The 15,541-nt window shown below is 42.1% G+C and overlaps 1 protein-coding gene across 1 annotated transcript in view; it reads right to left on the bottom strand.

The window, feature by feature from the left end:
• LOC139433602 (zinc finger protein 879-like) overlaps nt 1-13,897 on the bottom strand; it is a 28,723-nt gene extending 14,826 nt beyond the window's left edge. Inside the window, exons 1-2 of the mRNA XM_071202669.1 lie at nt 13,486-13,897; nt 7,544-8,406 (exon numbers count right to left, since the gene is read on the bottom strand). Coding sequence (XP_071058770.1) covers nt 7,544-8,193 — 650 coding nt within the window. The 5' untranslated portion in view covers nt 8,194-8,406; nt 13,486-13,897. The remainder of the gene's footprint in view (nt 1-7,543; nt 8,407-13,485) is intronic.
• Nucleotides 13,898-15,541: the final 1,644 nt, after the last annotated feature.

A 15,541-nucleotide genomic window follows, 5' to 3' on the forward strand; every position in this document is an offset into this window, starting at 1 on the left:
TGCTACTGGAGAGCCTGGACACTCATAGAATGGTTCCTCTGCATACTTGCCATGATAGTTGTGTTAGGACTAGTCCTATATTTTATGTATCCTTTTCAGCACACAGCATGTCAGCCAAAATCGAGGTATCTAAGAGGTACATGGGGAAAGCAGGGCGAACCACATTTATTTTATTTTGTTGTCTGTATGTATGTATCCGGCGCCGACCCGTGTGGCACATTTTACATAGACATCGCGCCCACAACTCAGACCCGGAAAAACGTAAGCAACCTTTGACGCCACTGTTGACATCCATAGGTACATCTACATTTAATCTATACATAGGCGATAACGACCATAGCAACATTGATGTGGGTCAGACCAGTAGTGGGATCACCGGTAACGTCTGGTGGCACACTCTGAGATCATTCTTGCAGGCCGCAGGACAACATGGGTCATGTTATGCATGCACCCTTTTCCCCCAGGACTCATCAATGTCCGTGCCAGTTCGTCCGCGCTCTCTGACCCAGGTTGAACACCTCTGCGCGTTTATGGCTCTGACGAGGCCCATCAAGGGTGAAGACAGCGTAACCGAGTGGCGTTATGCTAGGCAGCTTCCCCCACCATGCAGTAATCGGTCTAACTCCTCTTTGCGTGCATCCACGCTTGACACCACATACGCAAAGTACCAACCCGTCAGCCATGTGCACCCCAGTCATTTGAGAGGGATGAAACACAACCTATGCATCCAGAGAGTGTACCACAAAACGTCTCTTACACCACCTTATTTTTTCCTAGGCACTACTACTGGTTGTACTCGCATCCTACGGAACACATGCGGTGACGGTGCTTACAAAATCTCGTATTGTCACATATCCGGTGCCCCTGAGAGAATCCTTTCTAACGTAGCATTCCCTGATGTTAAACATATTTCCCTCCAACTGGCCTGGCCCAGTGATGCTGGGTTTAGCGCGCCAGAAGATTACGTTTGGTTGTGCGGCAACAAGCTCTATCAAGTTCTGGCTCCCCTTTGGATAGGGACATGCACTCTAGTGGATTTGAATCCAGCAGTCACTGTACTCACGTCCTTAATGCACACGACACATCATTACCCAGAGTTCCAACACCCCGACCACCACAAGGTAAAAAGAGATATGACGTCCGCTGTAGCTAAGTTCATGGGTGGCCTGTTCCCATGGTGGGGTACAGTAAACAATGCCCATAAAATAGATACCTTACACGTCCGGCTAGAGAACCTCACTTAGGAGAGGACGCAAGGCTTCCAGGCATTGACCCCATTCATAATAGCCTCTAGGAACATGCTCATGCAGCACCAATTCGCTCTTGACCTTTTGTTCGCCTCAAAGGGTGGCCTGTGTCATGTGATCGGTGACTCCTGTTGCACTTACATTCCCGACGCCACCAAGAACATCACTGACACCGTGCTGCATCTTAACAACCTGTTAGCTTTCGTTCAGTATACTACTATTCCATTACAAGACAATCCTTTGCGCCACAGTGAGATAGATCAGCTAGAATCAGAAGAGTCTGATTCCGATTCATCAATATAATCATGTGTGTATCTCCTCTTTTATGCTTACATTATATTGGAGTCTGTCCTCCACAAAAACAGCCAGTTTTCTATGATATATTTGTGATGTGTTTACTTAAACCAGCGATGGAGTGTATTCATTGATGTGTTTTATTACATGGCTTAGTTGAATACTCGATTCTGATTGGTCAATTCAGAACACGTGACACGTTGTTAATACCGAACAGACAGACCGCTGTCAAGGACTTATTGACCGTTGTTAAGGACGCTCACATCTTCAGAAAGAAGTCCGGTCGATTGAACTGTATACAGTTGGGCCGAAAAGCAAACTGCATGCAGTTTGCTTTTGGAACTGGGACAAGAAAAACTGCGGAGAAGTAACGGGGCAGAAACCCTCCTTTTTACGCAGCGGTCCAGACATAGACATCAAACGGCGACACATATTCACTTGCCAGTTACTTTGTCATTAGGGCAGGGATATCTAGATACTTTCCAAGGTTTGACATCATGAATTGTGCTACTTTTAAAGCAAGGAGCGATGTTTTCAAATCTGTAATCAAAAAGCTCCTCAAAAACGCTATCGAAGCAGTTCCTGCCGTTGCTACGTTAGTTCAAACAGTAACAACGGACTATTTTTCTTCGCGGATGCATGTCAATTTAAATCAATACATACAACTATTTTTTAAATCAATAAAATCATTTTCTAAATCCATAAAAGCATTTCAATTAATATTGGGAGTCATAACGTTACTTTGTTGAGAATGTGGCCATGTAATAAGCGGGATAATAACACCTTCATGCTGATCTAGATCCCTCCGCCTCGCGTCGGGCTCCTGATCAGCCTGTCGGTGTTCTTTTCCCCATAATGACCGCGTCGCAGCACATTATCCCTTACATATCAGTCTATCCTATCATTTGTTTTTTCTATTGATCAAGTATGATCAAAAGGGGGGAATGTAGTGGAAAATTTTATTATTATCATTTTCATTATTATCCTTATTATATCTTTCATATGTTTAAACCAAATGCTTCTTATTTCCTCTTGTTGTGCTTTTACCATTATTATTCTATTATATTCTCTTATGAGTTTCCCAGTCTCTGCAAGGCCACAGCTGTTTCAGCAGACTGGGAGACTCATACACAGTCAGACACATCACGAACTTCCCTGCTCTGAGAACCGTTATGCTATCTACTCAAGGCCACTGGGTGTCTCATAACAATCTCCCCGTGTGAACAGGGGAGTTATAATATTCCCACTCTTTCCTTATATAATCTCTGCTTTTTCATTGTCCTGCGCACTCTCGCGCAGACTATCTTATACTCTGTGCGACTTGTGACATTATTCAATCATTATATCGTGTATTTGAAGCTTCAAATAAATAACCAAAAGACAGCTTTTCTCGATTCACCATTTATTTGTTATGATCATTTGACTTGTACTCTCCAGCTGTGTTGGGCCCTAGATTTCCATAACACACGGCATTCGTTTGTGTCGGCTGCCCTTAAAGGCAATGTGAGCGTCCATTCCCATTGGATAACGGAGAATTGTACACCCGGAAGTAAGTATTCCCCTTACTGTCGATTGATTTTACAGTGATATCTGCACTACTCATCGACTAAAAAACACCAGATTATCCTTGTTAATTACACAACATTGATTGGTTTAAATTGTGTGCAATGCTTTTGTATTTTTCCCCTTCGATTCGGAGAAACAAATATTTTTTCGGAGTAAAGGACGGCAGAAGACACTACACTACCCAGAATCCCCAGCTATCGTTTTGGACTACACCATGTGCTCTGTTTGACAAACCGGGGCTGCAGTCGAATAGTCCAAAGATCAGCTCCTAAGTTCTAACCCTATCGTCTATTCCTTGACCTCTGAGTGAAAGGTCACGGGGTTAAGGGATAGTGGATAGGAGAATTCAAAAGGACTTAGGAGAAGAGACTGCGGTACTTTAGAGAATCCGAATGCACTTTCACTATCCCACGTGTTTATGATGCGCCAGCGGACGTCATTGTGTGCGTCTGCTGCTGTGGGGAAACCATGGAAACCACAGTTTTCTATACAGCGGACTACAACATGGATGTTTAATAAGAACGAGGGACTACTGTGACCTCATCTAGAGACTCTGCATCGTGCTCTGATGCTGCTGCTTTGCTTTATGAACGGGGACAACAGAGAAACATATTCTTCAGGACCAAAGTTGGAATTGAAATAAAAAAGGAAAGTGAAACTTCTGCTCGTCCCCCTCTCCCTCCGGTCCACATTAATACAAATGATCCCAATACATATGATTGATGAACTAAAGATCTTAAAATCAATACAAATGTATTTATTATAAACGTTGGTCCTTAACATCTATCACTGTGTATATCACCATTCAAACATCTTTTAGAAGTTGAACAAACTCCACACAGCTCAGTGAAGACTGTGAAATGTTGACTTTATTTGATCATTTCAGTGAAAACTAACGTTCATATTTCTCTCTTTGATTATAATACTGATGAACGTTCAAAACAAAGCACTTTGGCAACTTACCACCTATGTTTTAAAATGCTTAATAAGCACCGTAACATTCATGATATAATTTCTCCGTCATAATCGGTTGTTTCCGTGAACGGCCGACTGTTGAGTGACGGCAAATGCTGCGGCTGCAAGGCATTGTGGGGAAGCATTTTCGCTTCTCCTGTCGGTTAGGGAGGTCCAGTGGTTCCTAAGCTAAAGGAGGTGATAAAGGAAGTTTGAAACCTCCTTTCCTATCATTCTCATCATTCTAGAGAATTCGAACGGCACTTATCATGGCTGCCCCTGAGGGACTTCCGGGTCATTTCACTCCTTTAGGAAGGTTCCTAAGCTAAATGTACTATTCCACTTCAGCCTTGGTTAGGAAGGTTCCTAAGCTAAATGGACTATTGGAACGCAACCCTGGGCTGAAGTCGAATAGTCCATTCGAAACATCGCATCATAAACACGTCGGATAGTGAAAGTGCATTCGGATTGTCTAATTTTTCATTTCATTTCAAACCTTTATTTAACCAGATTGGTCCCATTGAGATCATAGATCTCTTTTTCAAGGGAGACCTGCTAAAGTACCGCAGTCTCTTCTCCTAAGTCCTTTTGAATTCTCCTATCCACTATCCCTTAACCCTGTGACCTTTCACTCAGAGGTCAAGGAATAGGAGATAGGGTTAGAATTTAGGAGCTGATTTTTGGATTATCGGAACGCAACCCAGAGTTTTAGTTCATTGAGCGCTTCACACAAACAAATGTGTTACTTCACGGTTTTGCGGCACATTTCATTTTTTTGACTTGCAAAATTATGTTTTCAATTGACAAACATCATATGTGTAAAACGGGATCAAAAGATAATCTTTCTCTCTCCATTGACTTCAATACATACTTTTTCCAAAATAAGGTCCCATTGAGGTCCCCCGGAAGGGGAGGGACTTCGCCACTCTATAGTTTAAATCTCCAAACAATGTTGTCAATTTTAGACATAGGCCTATTATATTTACAGCCCTTAATAACGTTCATTTCTGGGCTCAATATATGTCGTGGTCGTTTTCGTTGTGATCGCTAAATTCCCCTTGTTTCCCCTTGTTTATAATATTATCACCGTTCCAAGCAAACGAGTGCTTTTGTTTTGAAATCACTTCCGCGAGTTTCGCCCTGCCCCTCGCTCCCATGACCATTAGACCATTTAGTAAGGTAAAAAAACAAAAACGCTTCTCAGACGCTCTTCCGCTTACTTGAGTAATAAAGAAAAACAAATGGACCGTAAAAACACGGATTAGGGCGACACCATCTGTTCACAACTTTAAATATTTGACCATGTTTATGTGCAAATGAAGAACTCTCACTGGTTCAGAACCTTTTTCCTCTCTTTTCTTTTCTGACTTTATGGGTATTTCACTTTATATTAAATACATAACAATAAGAGTGCAGAACATCTAATGAATCACTATGAATCCAGAACAATACAACTGCAGGAGTATGGATACAGCGAGATGTGTGCATGCATTTGGAGCAGAATCCAGCCGAGTAGATCGTGCTGTTCATCCTATGTAATGTATATGTAAAGAAAAAAGTCTAAATATTTAAGATAAAGCTGTGAAACAATCTCAATAATTGGCAGCAAAAATGTAAGTTTTAATTGGAATAAAAGGATACATATTGAGATAGGAAGTTCTAATATCTTAAGAGAAGAGCTTGAATATTAAAAAATACATCTCTTTTGGCTCCTTCCTGTCTTCCTACTGGGTCTTTCTTGGCTTTGTACTGGCTATCTTCTAGCTCTATTCTGGGTTTTGGATTTTTTTTTCTAGCTCTATCCCTGATCATTTTCAGAACCTGAAGGCTCTATAGCAAGGCAAGGCAAGTTTATTTATATAGCACCTTTCAGCACCAGGCAATTCAAGGTGCTTTACAAAAATGAAAGACATTCATACAAAGGCATTTAAAAACAGTAAAAGATAATAAAAGAAACATTAAAAGAAAAACATAAAATGAAAGACATTAAGAAAATGGCATTTAAAATCAGTCATTAAAAAGAAAAGCTAATAAAATAAACATTAAAAGATAGAAGTTACAGTGCAGTCTCAGATATGAATAGTTCAATTATTTCGGTTCTTGATTTTTAATTTATTCACAGAACCTCCCTTTGGAAATCCGAACATTTCCGTCCCGATTGTTAATTTAGACTGATTGTTTTTCACCATGTTATGCTCGCATGACATCCACAATCGGACCCTCAGGAGGGTGTACTAGCCCCCTACTCTGCTTTGCGTTCCATAACAAAGTCTTTAAGTGTTACCTGAACTCCCCGTGTTACCTAAACACTATTTTTCACCCGTCGGTGCTGTGATCTCAGGGGTCTCAAACTCAAGGCCCGGGGACCAATCCCGGCCCGCGAGTTCATTTTATGTGGCCCCGCAAGAGCTTGCAACGAATATAATACGTTTATTATACGGTTACATGCCACTTTACATGAGCAGGTTGCCCATAAACTACCCGCAATGCATCTCGTTTTGTGACATGCCCACCGAAGGGACTTGCAATTATTTTCCCTGGACTTCTGCTTTCAGAAGTAGTTAATTACTAAGTTATTATCCTATCCAATAATAATCAAATTCAGAGGCAATCATGTAATATATATATATATTATATATATTTATATAGTTACAACCGGCCCTTTGAGTGCAACCTTTATGCGAATGTGGCCCGCGATGAAATTGAGTTTGACACCCCTGCACGGACTATCTTCTGGTTCTTTTCTGGATCCATCCACTATCTGTTGTCTCTGTCCAGTGAATTACACTTTTCTTACTGGAGCATTATTGGAGCACGAAGTGGAAGCTTGGATGAAACATAACGGACTTCTAAACAATGAACACCCGCAACTTGGAAGAAATAAAGTTGGGTTTTATGCGTTCTAATATTGCAATGCAAACCCATGATGTAATGACAGTAATTAAGAATAATTTAGTCATTGAAGGCTCATTTCAGTAGATTTAATCAAACAAAACATAAACATATTGGACATGGCCTCAAGACTGTAACCTCTTCACATTCTGTTGAAAAAGTCAATTACTAGCCATATCTTACACATCGCTGTTTTGAATTATCAATGTGTGGATGAGAGTTGAACTGGATGATGACAAAACATTTGCATTAAGACACTAATACTAGCTGGTCCCTTGTAAAGGTGAGTCCACCTTAAATGAGCAGTGGGTGATCAGCAGGTGAAAGGCAGGACATGGGAACTTGGTCCTGAGGAGATGTAACGATTATTAAACACGAAATAGTCGAGTCAAGGGGTCAAAGAAATCAACATTTGTGATTATTCGCAAATCGGTTGCAGGTGGGTGAAAACAGGCTTAGGGAGTAACGTATTACATGTAACGGCATTAGGTCATCAGGATACAAAATAGACAAATGTATTCCCTTACAGTTACAGAAGCAGCTGACGACCAACACACTTGTGACTTTTTAAACGATTACGCCATTTAAATCTTTTGTCACAAACATTGCAGCTGTATTTTTCCTCTCCTGTGTGGACTCTCATGTGTGACTTTAAATTATCACTCCGTGAAAAAGCTTTCTTACAGACTGAGCAGCTGTTTGGATTCTCTCCTGTGTGGATTCTCATGTGTGACTTTAAACGTTCATTCCGTGAAAAAGCTTTCTTACAGACTGAGCAGCTGTAAGGTTTCTCTCCTGTGTGGATTCTCATGTGTTTCTTTAAACTATCACTCCATGAAAAAACTTTCTTACAGACTGAGCAGCTGTGTGGTTTCTCTCCTGTGTGGATTCTCCTGTGTTTCTTTAAAACTCGACTATGTGAAAAAGATTTTTTACAGACTGAGCAGCTGAATGGGTTATTTTCAGCACTACGTCTTGGATCACTGACAGATTCATGTCTATTTTTCAGTGAGTTTGAGCCTGATGTAGGTTCTATGGCCTCTTTCCAATCAGCACTGTCTTCAGTGTCAGGTTCAGAAGAGTCTCCAGTGTGGTCCTCAGTCTTTGGTTGTAAACTGCTCTCTGGATCTGAGTTCCTGGCTGGTTCTGGTCCACGACAGTCATCTCCATCAGCTTCTGTTTTCCATGTGTTCAGTTTGTCTTTGATGAGGCTGAGAGGACTGAGGTTTCTCTTTATCATCTTCACTCTTCACAGGGTCAGGAGTGAAAGTGGACTTGGTGATCTCAGCCTCCTCCAGCTCCTGAAGCTGCTCTCCCTCCTGACTGATCCTGAGTTCCTCCTGTTCCTGCTTATTGTGTGGGGGGGGCTCTGGGTCCTCCTGGTCCAGACTGGTGCTCCACTCCTGCTGGTCAGGGAGAGGCTCTTCTTTAACCACCAGCAGCTGCTGGATGTCTGCAGGAAACAGGCAACACACAGTCAGAACAAACTGTTAAGTGTTAGCATTTAAAAATCTAATCACCATTAAAATGGGAGACATTTTGCAGCCCTAATGAAAAAGGGTTTTTTCTTCTGGCGTTGCACTAGCTGCAATGTAAACAATGAATTGTATTTGGGATTGTTCACGGATACACTACGACTACAGAATATAAATCATATTCTGGATTTTTTAACACTTTTTTGTTTACTAGACAATTCCATATGTGTTCTTTTATAGTTTTGATGTCTTCAGTATAAATCTACAAAGTAGAACCAATTTAAATAAATAAAAAACTTTGAATGAGAAGATGTGTCCAAACTTTTGACTGCATCTAATACTAGGGATGCACGATAATTATATATTAGGAATTATGATGTCATCCCGATAAAGCCGATACCAGTATTAATAGCCCCGATAATATACAATATATTTTTTGGGTAAAAAAAAGAAAAAGATACTGCGGTGTGGGTGGATTGGGATGAGGGGCGCTCCTCTGTTTTCATTTAAACAGCTCCTTATATCCGTTAGCGCAGCTAGCTAGCACCAGATGCTAACAACAACAATGCACGTAAGGTCTCTCTCTCGCTCGCTCGGGCCACACATACACACACCCTCCCGGTCCTCCCGATGGCCAGTCGGTGCCTGCCGGTGAGCGTGGAAGTGTGGTCTGCCACAAGCGGGCGGCAGGAGCGGGGCTGTCAGCATCAGCTTGTAGACGGTATTTTAAACTCGATGCGCTTTGAAACTACGGGGCGGCCGAGAAAAAAAAATACACATGCGTTAATCGCGTTAAAATAATTAGTGGCGTAAATCTTTTTTTATTATCGGTTATCGGTATCGGTCTTGAGAAGCAGGAAGTTATCGGTATCGGTTTAAAAAAAACAATATCGTGCATTCCTAATCTAGTGTATATCTCTCTCAAAATATATATTCTGTGTATATATATATATATATATATATATATATATATATACATATATATATATACACAGAATATATTATAAATACATGTTGGCACTAATTGATTGATGAGATTAATTTATATTAATGTTTTAATTACTTAATGACCTTTGTACTAGTTCCCCTATTCTTTATCAAGTAACATTTTAGATGTGTTTAATTTATTATTGAACATATTTATTCATTGATTTCTTTATGAATTATTCTCGCGCAATTTGAGTTGTGAATGTTGAATTTTTTTTGGGAGGGGTGCTTAAGTTGATTACATATTATCAAATGGAATAATTTCATGTTATACAAGTACGACAGTGCCATAGCTAAATGTGTTAGGTCTAAAGGTGTGTTTTGCTCCGCTCACCGGCAGTGGCGTTTTCTCCCGGAGGCCAAGGGAAGCCAGGCTTCCCCTGTTTTTTCGGATTGTAGTTATAATTTAAATAAATAAATAAAAACACTTTTGTTTTGTTAATTCTCCTTTGCTGTGTGTTGCTGCCGGCCCGGCTCTCCCCCATTCTCATTGAGTATTTTACAAAGTGTGAAACAAACGGCGCCCCTCTAGATGTTATGGTGAAACAGTAGATTGCACTCACTGTTGCGAGAGTTGGCCAGCCGAATCTGGCTTCCCTTGGTGAAAAAAAAATGGAGGGATTGACCAATCAGCCCCTGCCAACCTGTGATTGGGCAGGGCCATGCCAAGGGAAGCCAGAGGCGGCTGGCTTCCCTTGCCTCACAATCCAATCAAATCGCATCAATTTAGTGTGGCAGTGACGCGTCCTAAAATCCGGAAGTAAGCTGCTCTCGGTTTCCCTCGACAAAAAAGCAACGGGATTTCTCCATAGGATTTAGGAAAATAGCTCGAAATAAGGTCAGTGGAAACGAACCTGTTAGATAAATGCAAGTTTTGTTCAGTCGGATAATATCCACATGTCTACTCTACTTTTATAATTTTCGAATCATAAATCTAATCGATAGAAGATAGATAGCGTCACTGCATCACTCTCACCGCCGTTAGAAAGTAGCAAGCAACTGAAGCAAGTGCAATTATGGAGGGTGGAGATTTGGAGTATTTAATCAAAAATAATTGTACTAAACTTCCACTCCAGCAGCAACAACAAATAAAATCTGATGACTGGCCGATGCCCAAACTGGAGCTGTGTACAGCGAGGAAAAAAGGAGCAAGTCGGACGTAAAACGTTAAAGGTCTTCTGATTTAGTTTGTGAATGAATGCTTATTAGAGTTTCGGCTGGAGAGTGCGTGCGGACATGTCGGTTAGATAACAGGCGTGTGTAAGTCCTGCATCTGTATGATACAAATGTGTGTAAAATGATACTGGGTGCTGTAATCACTCATCTGGTTACGTTATTACATTGACCACCACACCCCCGACCCAAAAGAAAGGACGTATTATTGGCTTCCCCTAATTTTTTTCCCACGCCACGCTACTGCTCACCGGTCCCTTACAGCGGGCAGAGCTGCTGGTGCTGATCTCTCTCTCTCGGGTCCGGTTATACTTCATTCGCGTTTATGTCCAAATCCATCAGATCTAGCTAGTTCTAGTTAATGATAAGGCTGATGCCTCTTTCTACACGCAGATCACGCAACCTCATCTTATGCCCAAATTCCAGCTGAAAGGGGCTTCTTTAGAGCTGGCTTGATTGTGAATCGCCTCCGCACCCGCCTCTCCCCTGAGCATGTAGACATGCTCATATTCTTAGACAAAAATGAGTATTGAATAGCTGCATTCTGTGCATAGGCCCTGTTATAGGTTGTTGATCTCTGTTGTAATAGGGTTACGTTACCCTAACCCGTTATGTTGTTCGTGTTTGATCCCCCTTTCATTTAAAAAACAAAGTTATGTTTTAAGCATGAAAAGCTGTAGGCCTATAGCTGTCAACTGTTCAAACTGTGATCACCAGTTCAATACATTTGACAAATTCGACTTGGTTCCTATACTTATTTGAACATGTATTTATTTATTTTTTCAAAATAAAATTTTTCACAGAGTTTTCCCGTAACCCCAGGACCTCTTCTCCACAGTCAACAAGCTCCTCAAACCCCGTGCTGACACCCTCTCTTCATCCACTTCCCACTTTATGCAGTTCATTCCTCCAGTTTTCCTCTGACAAAATCACTTGCCATTAATCACTCCCTATACACTGCATCTGAAACACAAAACATCTTCCCCCAAGCATCCACCGCCACACATTTCTTCCCCCCCATCTCCCTGACCTCCGTAGCCCTCCTCCCACGGACCGGCCTCTCTCCAGTTCACTATGGTTAACCCCCCTGAAATACTCAAACTGATCAGCTCTCCAAACCCACAACCTGCTTCGCTTGACCCTCTACCCACCCCTCTACTGAAGTCCCCTCCCCGTCCTCTGTCAACCTTTTCAACTCCTCCCTGTCCGAAGGAACCGTTCCCTCTGCCTTCAAAACTGCTGCTGTCACTCCCATCCTCAAGAAACCCGGTCTGGATCCCTCCTCCCTCAGTAATTACCGCCCATCTCCAACTCCCCTTTCTCTCAAAAACAATAGAACGCATCATCTCCAAACAACTCCACCGCCATCTCCAAACCAACCAGCTTTTGAACCCTTCAGTCTGGTTTTCGTCCCCACCACAGCACAGAAACGGCACTCATCAAAGTCCTCAATGAACCTCCTCACCTCTGCTGACACCGGTTTCCTCAACATCCTCATCCTCCTCGACCTGAGTGGCAGCCTTCGATACCGATGAGCCACACCATCCTGCTTACCCGACTCCAGGACAACGGTATCGAAGGTACTGCACTCAGGTGGCTCCAGTCCTACCTCTCCGACAGATCCCACTTCATCTCCCTCAACAACCACTCCTCTGACACAGCTTCAGTCACCCAAGGTGTTCCCCAAGGTTCAGTACTCGGCCCCCTCCTCTTCATCATCTACATCCTCCCCCTTGGTCAGATTCTCCGCTACTTCAACCTGGAGTTTCACTGTTACGCTGACGACACCCAGATTTACCTCAGCACCAAATCCCCCCCAACCCCCCCCCCCCCGCACCACACATCGAATCCTGTCTGACTGCAATAAAATCCTGATGCAACACAACTTCCTCAAACTCAACAGCAATAAAACTGAACTCCTCCTCATCGGCTCCAAATCAACCCTCAGCAAAAACCCCAACCTGACACTCACCATCGATGGCACCCCTGTTTCCCCCTCCACCCAGGCACGCAACCTTGGCGTTATATTTGACGCCACCCTCTCCCTCGAGCCCCACATCCATCATGTTGTAAAAACCTAATTTTTCCACCTCCGCAATATTGCCAAACTCCGTCCCTCTCTCACCCGCCCTGCAGCTGAGCGACTCATTCACGCCTTCATCTCCTCCCGCCTTGACTATTGCAACTCACTTCTCTACGGCATCAGCTCCACCTCCCTCAGTAGACTCCAGCGTGTCCAGAACGCAGCCGTCAGACTCCTCACTCACACCAAATCATGGCATCACATCAACCCGGTCCTCAAAGAACTCCACTGGCTCCCCGTTTCACACCGCACCCATTACAAACTCCTGGTCTTCACTTACAAAGCCCTCCACCATCCCTCACTGACCTCCTCATCATCTACCAACCACCCAGGTCCCTCAGATCCACCTCAGCCGGTTTGCTTTTTTTCCTGTCCTTGTTTGTCTACCCTTCCCCAAATGTAAAGCGTCTTTGGGTTCGAGAAAAGCGCTATAAAAAAAAAGAATTTATTATTATTATTACTACTAGTGCCTACATGTATGGGTAATATTTAAATCAGTACATTAAATGGCATATTATTCAATGTATGTATTTTTATAAATATATTTATTTTGGTAGGTTTGCTCTTCCGTAATACATTAATTATTATAATAAAGTACATGTGTCTAATAATACTTAGATACTTTTACTTAAATAAGATATGAATGCAGTACTTTAACTTGTAATGGAGTATTTTCACAGTGTGGTGTTTGTACTTTTACTTCAGGATCTACTACCTGCAGCAAGTGCTGATAAAGGGTCTAAAGTGTTATTAATGTGATAATAAAGTGCTACTGAAGAGTGTAAAGTGTTAATTAAGGGTAAAGGGAACAGACCTGCTCTGTGGATCCGAAGCTGAGGCTGTAAAACAGCGTCCAGTAGCTTCTGGAGTCTCTTGTTCTCCTCTTTGGAAAGAAACAGCTCCTCCTCCAGCTCTGCTATCGTTTGTTCAAACAGAGCACATATCTCTTCAGCAGAAGCCGCAGTGAGTCGCTGCTTCTTCAACGACAGCAGCATTTGGACTTTACTCATGTTTCCTAGATCACCTTTTCCTGCAGCCTCCGTTAAACACACCGTTTCTCTCTCAATCTGACTAGTGTTGCTAACGTGTTTCCAGCTAGCATGCTACGCTAGCTCCTATAGTCTGAGGTAAACGCTCCAGAAAAAAGAGCACACCGTCCATTCGGAGGTTTATCCAGACTTCCTGAGAGAACCGGAGCGACGAGACGCCACATGGATCCAGGTTCTCCAGGTCTTCTTCTTTTCTTCTTCTTCTTCTTCTCTTGGTTTTTGGCGGATTTCAAACAGCTTTAAGGTGCATACCGCCACCTACTGTACAAGAGTGTGTATCGCCATATCATCCTATCAAAAACATAAAATGAAAGACATTAAGAAAATGGCATTTAAAATCAGTCATTAAAAAGAAAAGCTAATAAAATAAACATTAAAAGATAGAAGTTACAGTGCAGTCTCAGATATGAATAGTTCAATTATTTCGGTTCTTGATTTTTAATTTATTCACAGAACCTCCCTTTGGAAATCCGAACATTTCCGTCCCGATTGTTAATTTAGACTGATTGTTTTTCACCATGTTATGCTCGCATGACATCCACAATCGGACCCTCAGGAGGGTGTACTAGCCCCCTACTCTGCTTTGCGTTCCATAACAAAGTCTTTAAGTGTTACCTGAACTCCCCGTGTTACCTAAACACTATTTTTCACCCGTCGGTGCTGTGATCTCAGGGGTCTCAAACTCAAGGCCCGGGGACCAATCCCGGCCCGCGAGTTCATTTTATGTGGCCCCGCAAGAGCTTGCAACGAATATAATACGTTTATTATACGGTTACATGCCACTTTACATGAGCAGGTTGCCCATAAACTACCCGCAATGCATCTCGTTTTGTGACATGCCCACCGAAGGGACTTGCAATTATTTTCCCTGGACTTCTGCTTTCAGAAGTAGTTAATTACTAAGTTATTATCCTATCCAATAATAATCAAATTCAGAGGCAATCATGTATATATATATATATATATTATATATTTATATAGTTACAACCGGCCCTTTGAGTGCAACCTTTATGCGAATGTGGCCCGCGATGAAATTGAGTTTGACACCCCTGCACGGACTATCTTCTGGTTCTTTTCTGGATCCATCCACTATCTGTTGTCTCTGTCCAGTGAATTACACTTTTCTTACTGGAGCATTATTGGAGCACGAAGTGGAAGCTTGGATGAAACATAACGGACTTCTAAACAATGAACACCCGCAACTTGGAAGAAATAAAGTTGGGTTTTATGCGTTCTAATATTGCAATGCAAACCCATGATGTAATGACAGTAATTAAGAATAATTTAGTCATTGAAGGCTCATTTCAGTAGATTTAATCAAACAAAACATAAACATATTGGACATGGCCTCAAGACTGTAACCTCTTCACATTCTGTTGAAAAAGTCAATTACTAGCCATATCTTACACATCGCTGTTTTGAATTATCAATGTGTGGATGAGAGTTGAACTGGATGATGACAAAACATTTGCATTAAGACACTAATACTAGCTGGTCCCTTGTAAAGGTGAGTCCACCTTAAATGAGCAGTGGGTGATCAGCAGGTGAAAGGCAGGACATGGGAACTTGGTCCTGAGGAGATGTAACGATTATTAAACACGAAATAGTCGAGTCAAGGGGTCAAAGAAATCAACATTTGTGATTATTCGCAAATCGGTTGCAGGTGGGTGAAAACAGGCTTAGGGAGTAACGTATTACATGTAACGGCATTAGGTCATCAGGATACAAAATAGACAAATGTATTCCCTTACAGTTACAGAAGCAGCTGACGACCAACACACTTGTGACTTTTTAAACGATTACGCCATTTAAATTTTGTCA

Source organism: Pseudochaenichthys georgianus, unplaced genomic scaffold (genome assembly GCF_902827115.2).
Source record: "Pseudochaenichthys georgianus unplaced genomic scaffold, fPseGeo1.2 scaffold_699_arrow_ctg1, whole genome shotgun sequence".
Taxonomy (NCBI): domain Eukaryota; kingdom Metazoa; phylum Chordata; class Actinopteri; order Perciformes; family Channichthyidae; genus Pseudochaenichthys; species Pseudochaenichthys georgianus.